Here is a 25,077-nt window from a genome sequence, read left to right as displayed (position 1 = left end):
AAATGGGACTATCAATAGTATAGCAAGACCATTGTTGTGAGCATTCCATTAGGTAATGTATTTAGGACAGTATGTGGCAATTAAATAAACACATAACAAATATTAGTGGTTACTACCTAATGACAATTCCTATTAATGGCTGGCAGTTAAATACTTAAAAATTGAAACTAGCTTCTTATCTTCAAATATGCTAAAATAACAATCATGCCAGTTAGAATGCAATTTAAAATACAGTATGCACAGGTATTGGGCAGCCACCTATTCTGTCTGGTAAACATTTTCCCACATGCAAATTATATACCAGCTCCTTTTACTTTTCAGTGTGACACTGAGATGACAACAGAGAAATGAAATGCAGTACTGTGCTCTATGGTGAAGAATTATGCCACCTGGCTGTGGATCTTACCCTCTGTTCTTATTCATTTCCATCCTATTTCTTTTTAGATTCAGGCTCCTTTCTTCAAACCTTCAGGCTGTAGGCCATGTTAATCTGCAAAGCAGTCTGGAACACTGTCCTTGACACTGGCAAATATAAGACAGCTCCATTCTTAGGCTTCTGCTTTTAATATCTAGAGCTACCACATCCCTTTGTAGTCATGGAGAGAATTTGCTAGGCTCTTGGGGAAACCAGGAACTTCAACCATACATGTACCCACAGAATTGTGGTCTCAGACACCCTTTAGCTAATACCATTTCATTCCACGATTTTCTTAACACTTTATGGCTTTTAAAGGTATGCAACAAAAAGGAAAAAATAGCAAACTCTTAAGAGAACAATTTGAAAGAAGAGGGAAGTGATGAGAATGTAATTACTCTAATTATTCCACTTGCCTTCCTCTCTCACATACAACATAAGGGTGCAAAGTTTTCAATTCCAATTTTGCTTCAATGTTTAATATTATTTGTTTGTCATTCCTCTCTATGGTCTTGTCTTTTTTTTTTAAGATTTTGTTGGGGAATTGTGGGAGGGAACAGCATTAGGGAACCAGGGAAGGGGAATGGACAAGTTGCTGCCCTTTTGTTCTGCAGTCTCATTGTGGAGGACGTCGCTTCACTGGCCCATATTGGTATTATCATTGCGCTCTTCCCGGCTGAGGCAGATCGGTCGCCTGCCACTGGATGGCCACTCACACTGGCTGCCGGCCATACATAGTAACTTACAGCAGCCCACTGCAGACCCACTGCAGCCTACGCCGTCGTCGCCTGCAACTCATGGCAGCCCAGCTCCAGGTCTAGCTGTTGTTCACCATCTTAGCTGTAGAGGGCGCAGCGTCACTGGCCCATGTGGGATCCGAACAGGTGGCCCTGCTGCTCAGAGCTCCTACTCCCAAGCCAACGCTTAACCAACAAGCCACTCGGCCAGTCCCTCTCTATGTTCTTTTGAATCAGTATATTGTTCTAGAATATTAGTCTCTACAAATAGGGATCATTATTCTGTAATTTTGATAACCTCAGGAAAGTTTGTCTTTGAGGGAATTAAAAAACATGAGAAATGAGTGGTAAGTAGACTAGGGAGGATAGTATAACAAGAGCTCACACTTAAAGAGTGTGTGGGGGGGCTTTTTTATTTTTAGAATCTGTATAATCTAAAAAAAAAATCTGTATAACCTATAATCAATGTTATGCTTGACTTCTATTTCTGGCTCCCTTTCATTCCCCTTACAATGTGAACTCTCCAGTTAATCTTTCCCTCCCAAACTTCCCCTGACATTTCCTCCACAATTCCCCACAAATTGGTAATCACTTAATAGTGGAGTATCTTTCTTTTTTGAAATGGGATTTTAAGGCCTGTAGGACAAATTGCTTCATTCCCAAAATCAAGCTCAATCTCACAATTATCAGTAAATTCAACATATTGCTTTCAACTGTATCCCCACCACATGGAACAGTGTCTGACACATGGTGGCCACTTCAGTACATTTTTGTTGAATCAATGATTTTTCTTAAAAATCTGAAACTGGTCACAGCGCAGTAGCCATCTTGTTACAGAACCCACAGTCTGTCTCGAGCAACCATTACCAAGTTTGAGATGGGCCTGAGGGGCTTCAGTGAGGCCCAGCACAGCCGGGGAGGGAAAGAGCCTGAGCTAAAGTATCTTTCCTCTTTTCACGATAATTAGCCTAATGGAACCCTATGCTGGATGTGAACAAAAGGCTGCTACAGTGGAATCCCTGTGGTAAAACACAGCATGAATTTGCCTAAGGTCTGCATTATCAGCTGTATTTCAAGTTACGGCAATAGCAACAGGCAGCCGAAATAACGAATAAACGACGAGGCCGAACAACCAAGGCTCGGAACCCAAGGTTTACACTGAACAAAAGCCTAAGACAAGATGGCCTATCTGCGCGGAGCAGAAGTGGGGTAAACCTCAAACGCCGAGGAGCGTGCACGCGCCCACGCTCGGCCCAAACTCACGTGAGCTGGGGCATCCAATGAGTGCTGTAGTTAGACTCCACCCCCGTTTTCCGCCATTCCCTGAGCACATGCGCTCCAGGAGCATAGCAGGACGCCTGCTGCGCCGGTGCAAAAGGCCCCGCCTCTCACGCAACTGACGCAAGGAGACTGTAATCGTTTCGCAATTTATCTCGTGTGACCTTGAGTCTTTGCTGTCTCTGAGGACCGGGGCTATCCAAGGTATTGCCTTTATACCTCGCTTAGCCCCCTCGCCTCTCACTGAGCCCAGACCTGCCGCAGCCAGAACAAAAGGATAAGCTTTTCCCAATCATCTTGCCGCGGAGCGTATTAGCCATACACCCTGACTCCGGAAGCGGCGGTCAGATAGTCTCTGGTCAGGCAGTGCAGGCAGCACCTTAGCGGAAGAGCGGACCTCCAGGCCGCAGCGATCCACCCCCGCCCCCCCACCCCACGTGGTTGGAGGTTTCCAGAAGAGTTTACACCACCTCGCAGCGCAGCTCCTTGTAGTCCGAGCGCTTGTTTGCTGCCTGGTACTTCCACCACCAAGCCGCCATGATAAGCGCCAGCCGCGCCGCGGCAGCCCGTCTCATCGGAGCTGCAGCCTCTCGGGGCCCCACGGTCGCCCGCCACCAGGTAAGTAACTGTCGGGCCTTCACCGAGGGGCTCACGGCCTTCGGCCTGGATACAGCAGGCGCGCCCTTCAGGATCAGAATTCTCTGGGAGAGATCAGGAGGGAAGATAACGGGACTTCAATAATGAGCGCTACCAGTTCAAGGCCTATTTCAGGGTTTCTCTCCGTGTCTCGGGACCTGCTGAGTCACACCCCTCGCGATCGTAGTCTAACCCACGAAGTAAAGAATAGTGGTCGTGCTAGTCCGTTCTGTGGCAGATAGGACGGGTTTGGTCTTGGGGGTGAGGGACGCAATTTTAGTTGGAAGGGAACCACTATTCTAGTTTTTATTTCCACCTACAAGTCGTAGGGATGACTTACATCCCACTGTAAAATACAGTGTATGCAAGGCCCCGTTGCTATGTTGAGATGACGGAAGAAAGCACCTTACCAATAAAAAATTAAGGCCCAATTTTTTTGCTTAGAAATATATGCCTTGTTACCCAAAATCTTGGGTGTAAGATTATCCTTTTCAGTTATTTCAGAAAAAGTAAATTAGAAGAAAGCCACGGAGTGGTTGCTCATTGTTGGGTTAGACCAAAAACATACATCTTTGGAGAATTGGAATATTCGTCTCTGCACTCAAGTGGGGTTAAAGAATGGTCTGGAAGTATCCTGAGGTTAGATTGAAACAAAGGTCTTTGATCCTGGTTGGAGGCCACTCCTGAAAAATTTTTTCCCCCTGTATTGACTCCACAAGATTAGTAATCCCAGTTCCTTGAAAGCAGTTGCTTGGGTAAATGTCTCTAAATTAAATCTATATCTGCAGTACACAAAAAGGACTTAGGTGTTCTCTTCTCCTAACAATGAAATTGAGAAGTTTCTGATTGAGAAGTTTGTAATGCAGTGATTCTCAACCAAGGGCAGCCTTGCCTCCCAAGGGACATTTGGTACTTTCTGGAGAAAATTTTGGTGTCACAATTTAGGGAACCACGCCTCTGGCTTCTAGTGGTAGAGACCTGAGATGCTGTTAAACATCCTACAATGCACAGAACAGCCACCCACAACAAATATTTGGTTCAAAACCAGCACTGCCGAAGTTGAGAAACCCTGTTGTAATGTAACTTAAGAGAAATTTATATTTACTTATTTTTATCTGACTTATTTGGAAAACGCTTTATTAAATTTGTTTACTGTGTCAGTACCACATGCCCATGAAATGCTTTTATCATTTCGGTATGCTTTGTATGCACAGTAGCCACTTAGTTAATAGAATGAACGTCTCAAACTTTCGTGTGTTCGTCAGAAGAACAATTGGAATAAACTCAAGTTTTCATATGTAGTTGATGGCTGATGCAATTTTTTTCCTTTTTAGGATGGCTGGAATGGTCTCAGTCATGAGACTTTTAGAATTGTTTCAAGGCGGGACTACGCGTAAGTGGAACTTCATTTCCTTTGAGAGAAATGTTAAACCCCAGAACAGTGGTCTCTAAATTCGTGATTAATGATTCCACGCAACAAAAAAGATACATCTGTATTTATTTCCAGATTATGTACTGTGTCACTTCCCACAATGTCAAATATTTCCTTAAGTATTCCCTGCAATCATTTTGAAGACCACTGATGCATTGTTTTAAATGTCTTACAGATCAGAAGCAATCAAGGGAGCAGTTGTTGGTATTGATTTGGGTACTACGAACTCCTGTGTGGCAGTTATGGAAGGTAAACAAGCAAAGGTGAGCATCATTGGAAGCTCTGGATCATGTCATGGTAGCTAGTACCCAATCTGAAATTCTTTGTCCTTTGGCTTAGAGACATTTTAAAAGCTGCTTTTAAATTCTTAAGACTCTTATGAGATGAACCTTTGTGCTTAATTGCATGGTGCTAATAATTGAATGGATTTGACTTACTAGGATTTAAGTGTGTTCTAGTGTAGAGGTAAGACTACTAAGTTACCATTAGGACCCATTGGGATGGCTTGCACTATTGATTACTCCTGTAATTAGAGTCCTGCGTTTTTTGTTTTGTTTTGTTTTTTTTAAGCTGAGCCGTCCTGTCACCTGTTGGCAGCTCAGCGGCTGCTCAGCTCGAGCCAGGCATCGAACCGATGTTGCTCAGAGCTCAAACTCTTGAGCGAGCTCTTAGCCAACTGAGCCACTCGGCCGACCCAAGAGTCCTGCGTTTTTATAAGTCAATTGAACCAAGGTTGGAGGTACAGGAATAGTCTAGAAGTAAGTGGAGCCCCATATAACACATGGGCTGCATCCTAAACTAAGTAAAGCATGTTCTTAGGCGCTTCCTGCTGTGGTAAAGGCTATTCTTCCAGAAGCCTCCCTAAATTTATTTTATTTTATTTTAAATTGTTTTTTTTTTTCAGTTACAGTCGACATTTAATATTTTACATTAGTTTCAGTTGTACAGCATAGTCGTTAAACATTTATATAATTTATGCAGTGATTCCCCCTGATTAGTACCCACCTGGCACTATACATAGTTATTGCAACAGTATTGACTAGATTCCCAATGCTGTACTTCACATCACTGTGACTAGTTTGTAATTACCAATTTGTATTTCTTAATCCCTTCACCCAGCTTCCCTAGCCCTCTCCCCGCCTTGTTCTTTTCATGAAACACGAACCTTTATTCCCACTGTATTCTTAAGATTTAGAGCACTTGGGATTCTTAAATTGCTTCTTGGCAATTTTTTATTTTATTTTTATTCTTGAAACTTAACAAAAAAAAATTGAGAAGATTTAATTCTCCATGCGGAAGAAAAGATTACCTTTTCCCTAATTGACTATGAAAGATCTGGTTTACATTTATCCTGTTTTTTCTGTTTTTAGTTATATATTGTTTCAAAGTAAACAACTAAATATATTTTAAACACCTAGCTCCAATAGATGGTATTTACTGTACCAGCATTCACAGAGCAAAAAAGTGTGCCAGTTAGTACTATTCTTGAGCCTTTGTTTTGTGATTTGGCACCTGTTTTGTCTTAAGTGATTGATATAAAGACATTGGTGGTGACTGGAACCTCATTCTCTGTCTTGTTTTGGGAGTTGTAGGTGCTGGAGAATGCCGAAGGTGCCAGAACCACCCCTTCAGTTGTGGCCTTTACAGCAGATGGTGAGCGACTTGTTGGCATGCCAGCCAAGCGACAGGCTGTCACCAACCCAAACAACACATTATATGCCACCAAGCGTCTCATTGGCCGGCGATATGATGACCCTGAAGTCCAGAAAGACATGTGAGTAATAGCAAAAGTGTAGTTATTTGCAAAGAATCTTTTCAGCAAGATCCCTGGAGCACTTAGTAATTTTACATGTCACTGGGGGTAAACCCTGCCTCTGCCAAAAGGACGTCTTCAAAAAAATTCACTACCATCTCCACAGATTAGGTCTTTTGCTGTGTATAGACACGATATGTGAAGATTTGGCTTGTCATTCCTGGACCATGTGAATTGGTGTTAAACTCATATGGGAGCTATTGGTATAGGTTCCATTATGTGCTGATCAGATATGTTTTCAAGGTTCGTCCATGCTGCAGCATGTATCAGTACTTCATTTCTTTTTCTAGCCAAGTGATATTCCATTGTGTGGATATATACTACACTTTGTTGATCCATGTTAGTTAACAGGTATTTGGGGTGTTTCCACTTTTTGGCTATTATAAATAATGCTGCCATGAACACCTGCATACAGGTTTGCGTGTGGACGTTTTCATTTGTCTTGGCTAGACACCTAGTAATGGAATTGCTGGGTCAAATGGTAACTGTAATTGCTTCCCAAAGCAACTGCATAAATCGTCTGGTGGGAAGTAAAAAATGTTCAGGTTTCGTCAGGATGTTTTTACATGTTAATGATTATTTTCTAAAGGTTTTCATTAAATGAATTTCGGAAGTTGTCATTGGCCATGGAACTCTCGGATGGAGGGTGGACATTTATGGCATATGGTAACTTTGTCATGGTAGGTTGCACTAGCATGTTTTTTCACATAACAATTTTTGTGTCTTGCAGTAAAAATGTTCCCTTTAAAATTGTCCGTGCCTCCAATGGCGATGCCTGGGTTGAAGCTCATGGAAAACTTTACTCTCCAAGTCAGATTGGCGCATTTGTGTTGATGAAGATGAAAGAGACTGCAGGTGAGAAGATTTGGTTCACATCTGGGAAAGTTCCAAGAACTGGTGATTTCTCAGATCACTAGCTTTCATACCCCAGTGTCCGTCCCTTGGATGAGCCTTTGATGGCTTTTATATAGAGATCCTAGGAATGGCAATATTTTGTTACTCTTCATATTTTCCTTGCAGATTGAATTTATCTTCCAAGTTTTCCTAATGGTGGCTTTCTTGTTTCTTTTTCTAGTGTAGGGGAATAGTGTATTGAAAGCCAAAAGACTACACATTAAGCTTTTGTCTCTGTTAGGTAAAACTTAGAACTTCCCATTTGAAGAAACTAGTGGCTGTTTTTTAAGTCATTGTAGCTGGTGAACCTTCACTAAAATGTTAAAGGTGAGATATTGGGTTTTTAACCAATGTTTTTAATTGGCGTGTTTTCCTACAAAGTCTCTACATATTAGGTCACATGCTGAAAAACAGATGACTGCTCTGTGGCTCCAAGAGGATGACAGGTTGTGAGGCTGCGTTAGTAATTCTGTTAACTATTTCATCTGACAGAATCTCACAATTGAATTCATTCTTTGATTCTTTTCCAGAAAATTACTTGGGCCATACAGCAAAAAATGCTGTGATCACAGTCCCAGCTTATTTCAATGATTCTCAAAGACAGGTGAGTTCCATTAGCACTTTTATTTAGAAAATTAATGATATTTGGGACACAAAGGTGGAAAATGCTTTTTTCTTTTTCTTCAGGCCACGAAGGATGCTGGCCAGATAGCTGGACTAAATGTGCTTCGGGTGATCAATGAACCCACAGCTGCTGCTCTGGCCTATGGTCTAGACAAATCGGAAGACAGAGTGTAAGTCTGTGCAGTAAACGCCACTTAAATTTATGAGACTAAGTTTATGGAACGATGAGACTTATCCTAAGGCATAATCTAGATTTCTTAGTGATTGAGCCTTGTACTTTGACTAAAAATACACTGCCTTGATTTTCTTCAAGGCTGTATGGTCGGTGTTTTTCATTCATTTCAAGACCATTCCTTTACTTTTTTTTTCATAAGTACTAGTCTAGGGTCATTTTCCCCCTATTTGGTGTGTATGTTGGCAAGTATTTATCCAAAAGAGCGGTTGAATACTGTCAACTTTGCTTTTAAATTAATTTCTTTCATTTTAACTGTATATTTTACATGTAGCTGTTAGGGCCACATGTTGAACACAAATGTCACTTAGGCAGTTATCAAATTTAATAATAATTACACCTTAGGGGAAAATAGCCAAGTTATGTTCATTTGGTTGTTGAAATAGGTTTTGTTCCTTAAGGCCTTCTTTTTTCTTTCTAGCATTGCTGTATATGATTTAGGTGGTGGAACTTTCGATATTTCTATCCTGGAAATTCAGAAAGGAGTATTCGAGGTGAAGTCTACCAATGGAGACACTTTCTTAGGTGGGGAAGACTTTGACCAGGCCTTGCTACAACATATTGTGAAGGAGTTCAAAAGAGAGGTTAGTTACCAGCAGTTAATATGTAGACATTAGGATGTTGAGCATTTCCTTGTTCAGATTGCTGTTTGCTTTATAATTTTTTGCCCTGAATAGAGCATTGAAATATTTGCACTTCAGTTTTCTTGGGTGGACTGAACTGTTCTGGTTATTGTAGCTTTAGATTGGGAATAAACAATTGATTGAAGGATGTGGCATCCTGTGTACAGTATTGGAAAAGGAATTCTGGAACTCATTTTTTGAGCTAGAATCCTACAGCTGAAAGAGCTGAGATCAGTTCAGCCTTCCATGTACACATAGCTTTTTTTTAGCATAGGTTTTCTTTTCCCTGCAGATTTTTAAGGGTAATAAGTAATTCATACTTGTTCATAAAGGTATGACTCTATTTTGTGGTGTTACAGCTTACCACTGCAATTTAAACGTATTTATCACTTCACTAATACTAGTATTGCATGTCTTCACTTTGTAGACAGGAGTTGATTTGACCAAAGACAACATGGCACTTCAGAGGGTTCGGGAAGCTGCTGAGAAGGCTAAGTGTGAACTCTCCTCATCTGTGCAGGTAAGATGTGGACAGATCCCAGCTGTCTTGATGGTTCTTTTCACCTGGAGTTGACTTAAGTAGCATGTTCTAATTGCTTTAATGTTAGTCTAATCTTTTTACAATATTTTGATTGATGGTAAAAACCTTTTCATGAATAAAGAAGCAGTATTTTTTTTTATGGAAATCTGTTAACCATCCAAATCAGAGGTGGTATACTAAAGCTAAAATCTAGACCAGCAGTGTGCAAAATTAGAATTGTTGGCCTGTAAATACTAGGGTACTCTCAGAACTGCTACTGTCTTCACTTAACTCATGACACCTCTTTGTGTGACTCTAATTTGTTTCTCATTTAATTATTTGGATCACCAATCTAGAAAATGAGCTATGAAACCTAACTGAAGGTGGGTTTGTACACCTGTGCAAGTTTTTTTCCCCTCTGTGGATATCAGATTTGCTCAGCGTCTGTTTAAGATGTCAGCGTATGCTGCTCCACTTCTGAGAAGTGAAGCTTCACTGTGCCTTAAACCGCTAAGAATGGAATTATAGAAAGCATGTTAGGCCCAGGTCAGAGATGCAACAAGATAGAAAGCAGGAGATCTATTTCCAGGTTCTCGGTGGCAGCAGGGAAGCAGGGCAGGTGACTAGTTGTTACTTTGATTACCCATTGGGAAGGGAAGAGTTATTAACTTGCAATCAAACCTGGATTTTTAAGTAATTATGAGGAGTGACAAAGTTGGACAAAGTCATCCATGATGTTGATGGTGTTGCTTTTTTCATGCTATCATACAGAGTAGCAGAACTTTGCAATATGATGGGTAGGGTTAGGGTGGAAATATTGTGGCACTGCCAGAGAATAGCTTATAATTCTTCCTAGGGATCTGACACTTTTTGGAGGGAGAGGTTAGTTGGTTTTAGTGTGGCTGTACAGTAAGTAATCACTTAATGTCATCGATAGGTTCTGCAACTAAGTGAAATGATGTATGAGAAAACCAATTTTACAAGAGGCTAATTGATCTAAACAAGAATTAAGTTCCTGTGACATGTCATCAATGTTAAAACAATATTCGAACAAATAGAACAAAAAGAAAAAACATTTTTCAGAGACCTGCTGTATCCTAATGCGAGGCATTTGGGTTGTTTTCCAGCATTTTGCTATTATGGCAAGGTGTATTGAGCATCCTTGTACATTGTTTGTGCATGCGTGATTGTAAATCTGTAGGATAAACTTCTAGAAACATGACCCTCATGGAGTTTACAGTTTTGTTTGAGGAGGTGGACATTATTTAGAACATTATGTTAAATGTGAAACCAGAAGTAAGGTAATGTAGAGGTTCAGAGAGGCTCTGTAGGCAAGACTGCTGGGATTCAGGTCCTATTTCATCACTTATCTGTGTGACCTTGGATAAATTACATTTCTGTCTTATCCATAAAATGAGATGATAGTGCTACTTTCCCCTTTGGAATTGCAAGGATTACTAGTATATATATGTAACATGCTTAAGACAACGTGTAGTAAATAGTAACTACTATAAATGTAAGCTATTAATCTGGTAGAAAGGCAAGGTTAGATTTATAACGGAAACCTGACAGCGGTGTTGACATAAGAAGAGCTTCTGAAAGATGAGTTAATCAGGAAGAGAGAAAGCATCAATTAAATATGAGTCCCTGGGGTGAAGATGTGAGAAAGGGCCAGTGTTGCTGAAGTGCAGATAGGCAGAGGGTGAGGGGCAGCATTGAACATGAGGCTTAGATAGAGGCTTTATGGATAGGTGATTGGTGTCTGTCCTGAGATGAGTAAGTATAAGCCATGGAAAAACTTGATACTGGGGGCAGTAACATGGTCAGATTTGGGTCTGTGGAAAACACTGGCTGAGGTGGAGTGGAGATGTGGTTTTCGTGGGGAGGGTTCTGGGGCAAAGGGCAGAGGGCCACCTGAGGGGATGTGGGAAATTGATGGGATGCTGTTGTAGCACACCAGTTGGTGAGAGAGGACTTGGATTAGAGTGTGATAGTGACAGATAACATAGTTTGATTTGAGAGACCTGAAGGACAAAACTGATAAGCTGGTTTTAGAGGGCTGTGCCTCTGGAGTGTTTGTTATTAACTTACAGCATATAGAATTGCACTAATACATAAGCCACATGTGGGTATTGAAAATTAAGTAAAATTTTAAAATTCTATTCCTCAGTTGTATTAGCTATACTTAAGTGCTCAGCCATATGTGGCTCGTAGCTGCTAAGTTGAACAGCACAGATGTAGCACATTGCCATTGATTGTCACAATTTTATGGGATCCAATTGGTTTGGAAAATTAAATTCTATTTTCTGATTTGGGTTAACATTTTGCAAAGAAAGAGGGAACTAGTCAATGGTGTTTTTTGTTTTGTTTTTTTTTAAAGATTTTTATTGGGGAATTGGGGGATGGGAACAGCACTGGGGAATTGAGGGAAGGGGAACAGACAAGTTGCTGTCCTTTCGTTCTTCAGTCCAGTTGTGGAGGACGTTGCTTCACTGGCCCAACTTGGCACCATCATTGTGCTCTTTCCGGGCAAGGCAGATCAGTTGCTGGCCTCTGGACGGCCACTCACGGCGGCTGTTGGCCGCTCACACTGGCTGCTGACTACACACGGTAGCCCATGGCAACCCACTGCAGCAATGTCTGCAGCCTACACTGTCGCCTGCGACTCATGGCAGCCCAGCTCCAAGTTGAGCTGTTGTTCACCATCTTAGCTGTAGAGGGCAGTGTCACTGGCCCTCATGTGGGATCCGAACCGGGGCCCTCTGGCATCCCAAGCCAGCTAGCTCTTAACCAGTGCGCCACTCGGCCGACCCCTCGATGATGTTCTTGAAAGCAATACCCACTATCACTATTTCTACAGAAGATGTGTTAATTTTCACCATTTGTTAAGCATGTAAGTGTCTCAGGTACTTTACCTGAAGAAAGGTGGTTAAGGATTTGCTCCCCTCAGTCTTTATCCCCTGTTGGCCATGCATTGATGTGAAGTTGGAGGAGAAGCATGAGGTAATTCTATTCCTAAGGCCCCACCCTGGGACACCTGTTTGAACATTTTTAGTGGTTTTTGTTAGTCTAAATCCATGCCTTATGAAGATTTGGGGTTTATTAAATACTGGCTATTACATGGTGTGACTGTGGCAGTGTTAGCTGCTCTCTGGATGTGATGGCAATAAAGTCAGTCCTTGTAGTTCTCTTCAGTATTTCTACTGTAGCTTTCTAACCATCTTCCTGAAACTTATAAAGCTTGGTGGCAGGTTACCTGGTTCAGAGCATGCCTTTGACGTTTTGTTTGTTTTGTTTTTCCATGTACATGGAATTTTTTAAAACTTGGTGGGAAAAAACTGTTGTGATTCTTAATGTATATTTAGTGGCAGAACATTTCTGCATCTGCTGAACAGGAATTTTTCCTGCTTCTCTACTCTGTTCTTCATTGTTTAATAACAGATGTTGTAGTGTTTACCTTTCAGAAGAAAAGAGGTTGAATCTTTTTTTTTAAGCTAATTTAAAATTTTTTTCAGTAATAACATTCAATATTTTATATTAAGAGATTGCATCTTAGAGTCACTGTCTTTGGTGGCTGTTTGTTTAAAATATGTCTGACCCTCCCTGTGACAAAGTCTTTCTGTCCTAGAGTGTGGGGTTATTTTAATTGATAATAAAGAAAATTCACCACTACTGGTCTCTCTGCTTGCTTTATAGACGGACATCAACTTGCCATATCTTACAATGGATGCTTCTGGACCCAAGCATTTGAATATGAAGCTGACCTGGGCTCAGTTTGAGGGGATTGTTGCTGATCTAATCAAGAGGACCATCGCCCCATGCCAGAAAGCCATGCAAGATGCAGAAGTCAGCAAGAGTGACATAGGAGAAGTAATTCTTGTTGGTGGCATGACTAGAATGCCCAAGGTATGGATCCATGGAATTCTTAGCATGACAAGCAGAGAGGTCCAGCACATAATATTTACTTGGGAAAACTGTTGTATGTTGTGTAGGGATATGAATATGTGGCCTTTCTTCATGGTAACCCTGAAAGGAGGATGAATTTGTACCCTAACTAAAGAGCTCTTTTCAGCCTCTTTTTAAATTCAAGGGTATAAGAAAAAGGATTGGAAAGGGTAAAATATCTTCGGAGTGGCAACAGGGAGGATATTGAACTTAAGTCTTGCAGAATTTTTAGGAAAGAAAATTTGAGGTCAGCGATAGGTTAAAACCTTGGTTCTAACTAAAGTAGCTTTTAGGGGCAATTTTGCAGCATAGTGTATGGGGTTTCTAATCACAGCTCTTCAACAAAGATTGTGCAGTGATGCATTTTATTCAACACATCATTCTGAAAAGACAGGTGTGTGGAAAACTACTGACTGAGCACAGAACTTGTTGAAGATGTGCAATTCTTTACAGCTTTCATAGAATTATATTGGACCTTGATATTTTCTTAATTTTTCCTTTGTAGTAGTATGTGGGCTTAGAAAAATATGCACAGAATAAACCTGGAGAGAAAAAGAGAGGCTTTGGACCACGATATATTTATGTTATAAATTATCCCAGATACTATTCAGATAGCGCTTTTTCCTAGCATTAATTAAAAAAAAGAGAAGAACATTAGCCCCAATGTTGAATTACTGAATGACCACCACTTTTTTTTTTTTTTAAGATTTTATTGGGGAATTGTGGGAAGGGGAACAGACAAGTTGCTGTTGTTTTGTTCTTCAGTCTAGTTGTGGAGGACGTTGCTTCACTTGCCCAAGTTGGCACCATCATTGCGCTCTTCCCACGCGAGGCAGATTATTCCCCGGCCTCTGGACCACCACTCACGCTGGCTGCTGGCCGCTCACACTGGCTGCTGGCTACACACGGTAGCCCATGGCAGCCCACTGCAGCAGGGGCTGCAGTCTAAGCCATCACCGGCAACTCACAGCAGCCCAGCTCCAGATTGAGCTGTTGTCCAGCATCTTAGCTATAGAGGGCAGTGTCACTGGCCCTCATATGTGGGATCCGAACAGGGCCCTCTGGTGTTCCAAGCCAGCTCTTAACCATCGCGCCACTCGGCTGGCCCGACCACTACTTCTTTTAAGTTGGTTTTTAGTTGACATGTAGAAGAGAACTTGGGCTATACAATTTCTAAGTCCCCTTGCCTTGTACTGTTTCTAATTTAATGTATTATATGGGAAACCAGATAACAAACTTACGCAAATTTTCCCCAAATTTAAAAGGGCTGTGAATGAGATACTCATGAGTGTTACCTACCTGATATACTTGTATCATTAACAATTCAACTAGGAAATACTAGTAATTTGAGTGAACATTCTTGGATCTGAAGCAACATGTCCTCTAATTTTCTGGGGTCTTAGGACACACGTGTGCTCTCTCCCCTTCTTGGGCAGTTGCTCTGAGTAGTGGGCAACAGGTTCTTTTTTCTTTAATGCTCAGGTTCAGCAGACTGTGCAGGATCTCTTTGGCCGATCCCCAAGTAAAGCTGTCAATCCTGACGAGGCTGTGGCCATTGGAGCTGCCATTCAGGGAGGTGTGTTGGCTGGTGATGTCACAGATGTGCTGCTCCTGGATGTCACTCCCCTTTCTCTGGGTATTGAGACTCTGGGAGGTGTGTTTACCAAACTTATTAACAGGAACACCACTATACCAACCAAGAAAAGCCAGGTAAGAGCCTCCCCACCCTAACTTGTCACAGAAATACGAGGTTCTGTGAGGGATGTGATTGCAGCCACTTTTGTGAGCTTTTCCTAGAAAACTTCACTTTTTGTTTTACAGACCATTCTAGTTGAATGTGGGTGGTCTTGTTCTCTTATTGTTCCTGGAAAAGTTCTCTTTACCTAACAGCCAGTTCTGATGAGTGTAGGAAAGGCATTAATATTCTCTCCTTTGTGGGTTTAAAATAATTTGCCAAAAGGAGCCTCATCATTTGGGACAAAATTCCCGTACTCCTTTGTTCTTAAAGGCAGTAAAAGGAATGGCCTGGTTACGACTGGGGAATGGGCTTGTCTTATGCATGAATACTGGATGTCCTGAGATACCAAGCAGAGCTATTTAGACAATGGCTTCGTCTTGGTTTAAGAATTATTTCCTGACACTCCCAATTCTGATGTACTTTGGAAAACTGGCTATTGCTATGTTTGTGCAATATGGTCAACATATTCTGAAGAAAAGTATGTAGTGACTTCCTGTGACAGCACAAAATCCTGTCTCTGACCTGCTTTCCTAGATGAGCATATTTCAACAGCTATTTTAGCTCCTCTTGAGGCCCTCTGTGCCAATGCTGCATCTTTGTACAGTGCATTTGCTTAGCAGAAACAGTAGCTATTGCATGCCCTTTTGCTGTGCTAATCCTACTCCTGTTCCCAGAAAAGACATAAGCCTTTGTTCTGAAAACAGTGAACATGAGGACTCTTCCAATATTGGGATGTGGATTTCTTTCTTTGGCTTGTACTATGTAAGGGGAGTAGTTTAATCAGACTGCCAACCCAGAAAGTTTCTTTCTCCTTAGGTGTTTTCTACAGCCGCTGATGGTCAGACTCAAGTGGAGATTAAAGTGTGTCAGGGTGAGAGAGAGATGGCTGGAGACAACAAACTTCTTGGACAGTTTACTTTGGTAGGTATTGCAAATCCTCAGTATGCTTCTCATTGTTTTTTTAGACTATATTCTAACCCCTAATATTACCATAAACTGCTGCAACACAGTCTGTGTTATCTTAGCATATAGTGCACAGATGACGTATACAACTGGATGCCCATGGCTTCCGTTTTTACCTAAAAGTCTTGCTTGGTTCTTGTGTCTTGGTAACTTCAAGAATATTGTAAATATAAGCACCAGGGAAATGGTCGTAAACAATGCTCATTAAGAGAAATTCCTGATTAGTAATTTAAGAGACACTTGATACTATTGGCTTCTAGTTAGTATTGTTTGTTGGTTCTTAGTGAGACAACACTGTGTCCCCAGGTACATACAGCTGTCATGGTTACTTGCTATAGCCAGCCTTCAATGGTATGAGCCCTGTTTATTTCAGATTGCAATGAAACTACTACCCTTACTTACAAACTTGTGTTTTTGTACATTTAATTAAGTGAAATTATCGCTTGTTCCTCCCTGGAACCAAGCACCTTGTTCCCCAGAAGACCATACAGGTTTGGAACTAGAGCACTGGGCCTCTTTGTGAGAGGAGCTTACTCTGGGTATGTATTTATTTTAGATTGGAATTCCCCCAGCCCCTCGTGGAGTCCCACAGATTGAAGTTACATTTGACATTGATGCCAATGGGATAGTACATGTTTCTGCCAAAGATAAGGGTACAGGACGTGAACAGCAGAGTAAGTGTTCTTCTTTATCAGACCATGAGTGAGGTGAGGGACCTTGGAGCTCCTTTCTTTGGGGGGGGGGCAAGACCCTCTAGGTTGTAGAAATCTTTTCTCCCAGACTCGGGGGGATGATGAGTCCTTTTTGCCCTTTTTCTCTTCCGTTATCAAAGATTCACATGAACAGATGTGGTGGTTGTTCCTCAAAACAGACAAGCATTGAGCCTCTGGATTGCAGAGCTGAAGTTTTGGTGGGCAAGATAGTCTTTGTGTAGATCAGACCCTTGGTTTTCTTCTGCTTATTATAAATGAGTGTCCCTTGTCACACATAATTCACATCAAAATTGGCTATTTTGAGCAGTAGTATTCTTAATAGAGGAAGTGATAAAATTTTACTTGGGAAGTAACCAAATGCTTTATTTTCACTATAGTTGTGATCCAGTCTTCTGGTGGGTTAAGCAAAGATGATATTGAAAATATGGTTAAAAACGCAGAGAAGTATGCGGAAGAAGACAGGCGAAAGAAGGTGATTACTTTCTGCCTTTTCAGCTAGGAGGTGAAAGTGTGAGTTAGGATATGTGCCATTGATCTTGAACTTCTCTTACCCTCAATCTGTCATTTCCCCCCTTTGCTCATAATTTGTGTGTGTGGAATGCCTTTCTTGTTTATCCCATATCAATTCTCAAGTTCTAGAATCCAACTAAAATCTTTTCCAGACATCCCAGACTACCTCAGACCACAGTGATTTCTCCCTCCTACTGGTTGTGCTCTGTAACTGTATGCAGCAGGCAGCATATTGTCTTGCTTAGTGAGGACCTGCAGCCAACTGGTTGGTTGAGAAGTTCATTTATACTAAATTTCTAATTTAGGAACGAGTTGAAGCGGTTAATATGGCTGAAGGAATCATTCATGACACAGAAAGCAAGATGGAGGAGTTCAAGGACCAACTGCCTGCTGATGAGGTGAGCCCTCTTTTATAATAGTTGAAGTTCGGAGGCATTGTCACCAATGCCAATGAAGTTTGTTTTTCCGTGTGGGTGTTGATAGGATTTGGTTTTTATTTTTAAATGTTTCTGAATATAACTGCTACATGTAATAGGATAAGAAACCCAGAAAAAGTGAGGGTTTTGTTTTGTTTTTAAGTGCAACAAGCTAAAAGAAGAGATTTCCAAAATGAGGGAGCTCCTGGCTCGAAAAGATAGTGAAACTGGAGAAAACATAAGGCAAGCAGCATCTTCCCTTCAGCAAGCGTCATTGAAGCTCTTTGAAATGGCATACAAAAAGGTACAAGGACTGAAGTGTTTTGCTCCTGATTTAGTCTTGTTATAACTGTTATTAATTACTCACTGATGATTCCCTGGATAGCAATTTATAGAACTGGGAGTATTGGAAATACCCTTCTTGACTCTACTTTGTGGGGAGAGGGTGAGGTCAAAGGGAAGGAGTCACAAAAAACCACAAGTATGTGTACAAGGAGGGGAGGGAGTGTGGAATAGGCAGGATATGGATGGCTCCTTTATTTTTTAGTTCATCATAGAGCGAACTGTCAGCTGTAGCATTAAATGAGTGGCTCTCAAATGTTTTCTTAACAGATGGCATCTGAGCGAGAAGGCTCTGGAAGCTCTGGTACTGGGGAACAAAAGGAAGATCAAAAGGAGGAGAAACAGTAATAGCAGTAAACTTTGGAGCCAAAAGGACAACATTATGACGCTTGGGAATAAAGGGACTTCCTGAGCAGAAATGGGCAAATTTCAGTCTTTACTGTGTTTTTGCAGTATTCTATATATAATTTCCTTTAATATGTAAATTTAGTGACTGTTAGCTAATGATCATTTAATGAGTGTTAATTCCAACAGTGCAAAGTTCACAATGTTCTGTCCCTAGCCTATCATTTTCCAGCTGCACGTAAAAGGGGGGAAATGATTTCTCGATCATTATAAAAACATTGTTTTGTACTGAAGTAGCCGTGTTTTCAAGGGGTGAAACCATCTCACAACAATGAAGGTTGTCAGGAACCTGGAATGAGACCATATTGGGGATGAGGTACTTCCTGTTAGCTGAGTACTGCTGTACCAGCCTGTGTATGCAAATGGAATTCTTCAACTGAGGCCTTGCAAGGCAAGCCAGCTGTGCCAAGTTCAGAGGTAGACAGGGGAAGCTAGATCAGTGGAAAACTAAGCTATTTATGTTAGGGACAGCTTTTAAAACAAGGTCATAAGGCTTCCTAATTTTCCTAAGGCATACTTTTCTAGCTACCTTCTGGCCTATGTCTGGCACCTGTATCCTTGATTGTTCTTTTTGATCCGTTCTGGATTTTTTTAAAAAATAAATATGAAAAGCATCTTGATCTCTTGTTTGTGAGGGGTGAGGCTCTGAGATTTAGCTTTGAGAATATAACATGCACCATACTTCCCAATTCCCTGACCTAGAGTCACTCAGGTGAAATACAGGATTTTCTAACATAGGCTAAAAATACAAATTCAAGATTTGGAAGGACTAGTATAATGCAATAAGCATTGTCACCAAGGAAAAATGTGGTTTAGAGTTTAGTTTGTTTCTCTTATAGCCCCAGCTTCTGTTTGGAATGTTAAAACAGTCTCTAGATCTCTTCTCTAGCCTAAAAACCAGGGCTGCTACTATTTTCAGGTCACTTTCAGTTCTAAGTAGCTTATATATGTCTAGCAGTAAAAGCCCTAAGGTATGAGTTTAGTGACTCACTAATATCAGGAACTGATTCTTCCCATATTTCTGCTCTTTAATCCTCAGCGAGTTTCCTTGTCCCAAATTCTGATGTAGTTCTAATTATCACATGCCGACAGCTTCAGAAGCAGAAAGGTGACCGCATCCTCCTTGTATCTCACTTAAGTGTTACTTCCCAAAGGTACTCCAGCAGACTTCCCTCATGTTTCATGGATTACTATCCTACGCCATGCCTAAAGGAAATCTGTTAATCAAGAATATGGGCTTGGACCCCATCAGATGTAATGCCTCCTTTTGTTATATTTTGTGGTGATATCTAGAAATGAAGTTCGTATATATTTTAAAAAATCAATACAGTGCTCTAATGTGAAGGAGATTTTACATTCCTGGAAAATTGTTTAACTTCTTTAGAGTCATATGAAAAATAAATTCTAGGCTAAAGTGGGATCCTTATGGGATGTGTAGTAATTCTTTATGAAGGATTGTGGCATGTTACAAGTTTAGTATCTGTTTGGTTCTCGTTCACTAAACACCTCTAGTGTCTCCTAATCATTGTGATAACTAAACCCTTCAAGGATTTCCAAAGCACCGCAGTTGAGAAATGGCTGCTATGATTCAAGATTCATCGTTGGGATCAGGGAGAAGGAGCCAACCATCCCCCTGAACAAAGTGGGTTCTGTTAGGAAGGAGGGAGAAGAGCTGCTTGGATAGGTACTCACACCCACTGTTTCAAACTGCCCCATGTGTAGTGAACGTACAGCAGTTCCACTTACCAATAAAACAAACAGCCTTGAAAAGCAAAAATATTTTTCTTCAGATAGTCTCCCTTTTGTGTTGACACTGCTTGACAGGTCCCAAAGGAACTTTAGATTTCCCTTCCTAAATTGGTATTTCTAGTTAAAGTAAATGTGCTGCTTAAGGTTGCCCAAACCAAAAAAACCTGGAGTGAACAGATCTAAGCAATCTTCCAAGTACATCCAGAAACAACATCTCCACTTAGTATAAGTTACTTCTTGGATTATTCCAAGTAGTCTTCCCCACTTAAAATTACAGACCCCCCTCCTCAAGTCCCTGTTATTTTCTGTCCTTAACCTTTATTTTTCTCCATAGCAGTTATTACCACTTAATTTGTTTGTCCTTCCCCCACTGCTATGGTCTGAATTTGTGTCCCCCCCTCCAATCCATAATGCTGAAACCCTAACCTCTTAAGGTGATGGTATTAGGAGGTTGGGGCTTTGGGAAGTGATAGGTCATGAGGGTGAAACTCTCATGAATGGGAGTAGTGCCCTTACAACAGGTTCCAGAGATCCCTCGTTCCCTTCTACCATGTGAGGATACAATGGGAAGTCTGATCTAGAAGAGGGGACCTCACCTGACCATGCTGGCATCCTGACAGACTTCCAGCCTCCAGAACTGAGAAAATTTTCTGATTATAAGTCACCCAGTCTTATTTTGTTAAGCAGCCCAAAAGGACTGACAGCCACCATGTAAAGTCCGAAGACCAGAAACTTTTGCTCACTGCTATTTTCCAACACCTAGAACAATGACATAAGCACTCAAATCTTTCATCAAATTAGTGAATCTCTCCCACTGTCCAAAATGATAGATTAAGGTCCCCCCTTGTTTTTAAAGTATATCTAAACTGTGTACTCAGAATCTGTCAAGAATACTAGGGGTAACTTACACCAAACCCAAAGACTAGAACCTTATTAGTAAAGAAAAATTCCTAATTAGAAGAAACGAAGGAGAAATTGATAATGTTTAGAGGACTAAAAAGGTTTTCCTGGCCCAGGAAGGTGAGCGGGGGAGTGAGATAGGAGTGACCAGGATAAATTTGCAACCATCTTTTATAGGTGTAGAGTCCAATTCTGTTGCCGATTCTTCTGTCAGTGGTCGGCAAACTTGAAACGGAAGAACCGCCAGGGGTCAGCAAATGGGGCTCGTGAACTGTGGCTCAGAAGTAAAATTGAAAATGAAAATACAACTATAATAGTTTCATTTATAAAATTTTTAAAGGATATTCACATAGTGGTCATTGTAAAAATATATTTATGGCTCTCGAATAATTTTTAAATTGTTGTGAGGGACAAGATTGCCTCTTCCAGAGGTTGGCAAACTTTTGAGATGGAACGTACCCGAAGAGCCGCATGTGGCTCGCAAGCCGCAGTTTGCTGACCCCTGTTCGATGTGCTCTTGAAAAACCATAAATTGGCTATTTACCCAGGCAAATTTAACTTTTTCCTCAACTTTATAATTTGAAATTTTCAAACCTAAGCTTAGAAAAGCTGTAAGAATAGTATAATGAACACAAACACACCTTTCATCTTGATTCAACTAACATTTTGACACATTTGCACTCCTTCACACTCTTGTGTGTGCTTTCTATGTTTTCTGGAACATCATGAACTTTAACCTAAATATCTCAGCACACATAATAACGGGACATTCTCCCCACAACTATTAAAATCAGGAAATTTAACACATAACACTATTATCTAATATATGGCCCCTATTAGAAATTCCTAATTGGGCTGGCTGAGTGGCGCGTTGGTTAAGAACTGGCTTGGGAAGCCAGAGGGCCCCGGTTCGGATCCTACATATGAGGGCCAGTGACACTGCCCTCTACAGCTAAGGTGCTGAACAACAGCTCAACCTGGAGCTGGGCTGCCATGAAGTCATCGGCGACAGTGTAGGATGCAGCCACTGCTGCAGTGGGTTGCCATAGGCTACGGTGTGTAGCCAGCAGCCAGCATGAGCGGCCATCCAGAAGCTGGCAACTGATCTGCCTCACCCGGGAAGAGCACAATGATGGTGCCAACTTGGGCCAGTGAAGCAACATCCTCCACAACAAATTGAAGAACAAAACGACAGCAACTTGTCTGTTCCCCTTCCCCCAATTCCCCAGCGCTGTTCCCATTCCCCAATTGCCCAATAAAATTCTAAAAAAGAAAATTCCTGGGCCGGCCGAGTGGCGCGATGGTTAAGAACTCGCTTGGGATGCCAGAGGGCCCCGGTTCGGATCCCACATATGAGGGCCAGTGACACTGCCCTCCACAGCTAAGATGCTGAACAACAGCTCAACCTGGAGCTGGGCTGCCATGAGTCGCCGGCGACGGTGTGGGATGCAGTCCCTGTGGCAGTGGATTGCCATGGGCTACGGTGTGTAGCCAGCAGCCAGCGTGAGCGGCCAGCAGCCGCAGTGAGCGGCCGTCCAGAAGCCGGCGACTGATCTGCCTCGCCAGAGAAGAGCGCAATGATGGTGCCAACTTGGGCCAGTGAAGCAACATCCTCCACAACTAGATTGAAGAACAAAACGACAGCAACTTGTCTGTTCCCCTTCCCCCAATTCCCCAGCACTGTTCCCATCCCCCCAATTTCCCAAAAAAAAAAAATCTTTAAAAAATAAATAAATAAAAAAGAAAATTCCTAATTGTCTCAATTATATCCTCTAACTTTATTTTTCATCTAGGGTCAAATCAAAGATCACACATAGCATTTAGTTATATCTATTCTTATCTAAGAATACTTCCTTTGCCTTTTTTGTCTCTTCACGACATTGACATTTTTGAAGGGTACATGCCATCTGTTTTGCAGAATGGCCCTTTGTTTAGAGTCACCTGATGATTTCCTGTGTTCAGAGTCATGTACACATTATTGGTAGGAATACTACGTAGGCGTTGAGTTTTTATTAATGCATCATTGCCAGGGAGAATAAGATGTCAGTTCTATGCTTCGCTCCATACTTCATTATAAAAAAACCTTTAATAAGTAATCTGTGGGGGTAGCCTAATTTTAAATGTAACATTTATACTAGAGAGTATAACAAGCAATAAAGATAAAAGGAAGTTCTTACAGATGGTACATGAGAAGACTGGGAATGAAGAGACAACATAAATTTTGTAAATAAACTACTTCAAGCAAAGACCCTTCACTATTTCGGATACCTCTGTGACTCCATTCTCCAGCCCTAAGGCTGATTTTGATTTTGTAAGGGCTCTGTCTCCTTTCGTGTCCTCTAATATCAGAACAATGAAATGAGTGACATCCCTAGACAGAGGAGTTATAGGGTGACCTACATTAATCTGTGAACAGCATGAAGAAAGTAATTCAATTACAGAACCATTGAAACAGCCATTTCAGTCCGTCAAAAACATTGAATATCAGCAATTTGGTTTAGTTTAACCTGATACAATGCATCATCAAAGCGACTTGCAGCAGCAAGTCACAAAACAGAAATGTATCTTCACTCTAAAGAGAAAGCTGCAGCTAAAACAAAGTATCCCACCTAATTCACAAGTTCTTAAATAGGTTCCTGTAGCCCCTGACCCAGATTGTGCAGATTTAAGGGCAATGGTGATGGGAGTCCACATGAATGACTTCAGGAGGTCCATAAACCACTGACTATAAAATGCAAAATTATCGGGCCGGCCGAGTGGCGCGATGGTTAAGAACTCGCTTGGGATGCCAGAGGGCCCCGGTTCGGATCCCACATATGAGGGCCAGTGACACTGCCCTCCGCAGCTGAGATGCTGAACAACAGCTCAACCTGGAGCTGGGCTGCCATGAGTCGCCGGCGACGGCGTGGGCTGCAGTCCCTGTGGCAGTGGATTGCCATGGGCTACCGTGTGTGGCCAGCAGCCAGCATGAGCGGCCCGCAAGCCGCCGTGAGCGGCCGTCCAGAAGCCGGCGACTGATCTGCCTCGCCAGAGAAGAGCGCAATGATGGTGCCAACTTGGGCCAGTGAAGCAACATCCTCCACAACTAGATTGAAGAACAAAACGACAGCAACTTGTCTGTTCCCCTTCCCCCAACTCCCCAGCACTGTTCCCATCCCCCCAATTCCCCAATAAAAAATCTTAAAAAAAAAAAAATGCAAAATTATCAATATTAAGTTTTCTAGGGAAATAGTTCTATTACTTTTACTGATTTCTTGAAGAATCTGTGACCAAAAAAGGGTGAAGAACCACAGGTTTCCTAAATGGGAACTCAGTCGACTTTACTGGTCTAACTGGCTTAAATTTAAGTCATACCCTCTTAGTCTGTCCCCCTTGCCATTTGCCATCTCCTCAATCTTGCATTTGCATTATTTAAGCATCGTGGTCTACACTTTTCCATCAAGCCTCACTCAGCCCACATTGGCTATTTCACTCAAATTTTTACACTTTATTTTTCAACTTTTTAATGTCCAATACGGCAACTTCTTATAGCTTTTATTATATTTTCCCCCACCTTCCGTTAGATCATTTTGAAACAAATTCCAGAAATCATAATTTTACTGTTAACATTTCAGTATGTACCTCTAAAAGGATTATTCTACAAAATAATAGATCATGATCATATCTTAAAAAAATTTAAAACTCCTTAATAGCAAACACTTGGAAGGTTCAAATTTTCTCAATTGTTGCATAACTTTTCCAACTGCTAAAGAGTAAGAAACCAAATAATGGCCACACCCTATACTGGTTGATATGTGCCCTAAGTCTTTTTCAAACTATAGATTTCCTGTGCTTTTTTTTTTTTCTTTTGAATTTTTATTGAGTTTGAGCCAAACTGACAACATATTCTGGGGAGCAAGAACTCAAATGCTCCCTAGGTTTCCCTGCCTCTTTTTCCCCTGCTTTGCAATATATTTGAAGAAACTGGGCTACTGGTCCTGTAATCTCCTACATTCTACATTGTACCTATGGTGTCATTTAACATGTTCTTCCATCCCTGCTTGATCTGATTCAAGTTCAGTTTTTTTACAAGAATAGGTGGTGTGTACTTCCATCAGTGGGTACATAATTCTGGTTGGCTCTATTGTGATGTTAGCAACCACTGATGATCATGACCTAGATATCTAATTTCATCAAAAGTATACTACTCTAC

At 41.4% G+C, this 25,077-nt stretch overlaps 1 protein-coding gene across 1 annotated transcript; it reads left to right on the top strand.

Annotated features, from left to right (window-relative positions):
* The first annotated feature begins 2,664 nt into the window (after positions 1–2,664).
* HSPA9 (heat shock protein family A (Hsp70) member 9) lies at positions 2,665–19,662 on the top strand. Its single transcript, XM_019661909.1, has 17 exons — positions 2,665–3,048; positions 4,401–4,459; positions 4,674–4,761; positions 6,091–6,272; positions 7,042–7,166; positions 7,736–7,809; positions 7,893–7,999; positions 8,483–8,645; positions 9,112–9,204; positions 12,901–13,110; positions 14,632–14,859; positions 15,704–15,808; positions 16,407–16,524; positions 16,941–17,035; positions 17,379–17,471; positions 17,653–17,793; positions 18,102–19,662. The coding sequence occupies exons 1-17, from the start codon at positions 2,968–2,970 to the stop codon at positions 18,177–18,179; spliced, it is 2,040 nt and encodes a 679-aa protein (XP_019517454.1). The 5' UTR covers positions 2,665–2,967; the 3' UTR covers positions 18,180–19,662.
* Positions 19,663–25,077: the final 5,415 nt, after the last annotated feature.

This window comes from Hipposideros armiger, unplaced genomic scaffold (assembly GCF_001890085.2).
Source record: "Hipposideros armiger isolate ML-2016 unplaced genomic scaffold, ASM189008v1 scaffold_11, whole genome shotgun sequence".
In the NCBI taxonomy this organism is placed as follows: domain Eukaryota; kingdom Metazoa; phylum Chordata; class Mammalia; order Chiroptera; family Hipposideridae; genus Hipposideros; species Hipposideros armiger.
Note: the sequence above shows the minus strand (reverse complement) of the source record. Positions and strands in the feature narration are given on the sequence as shown.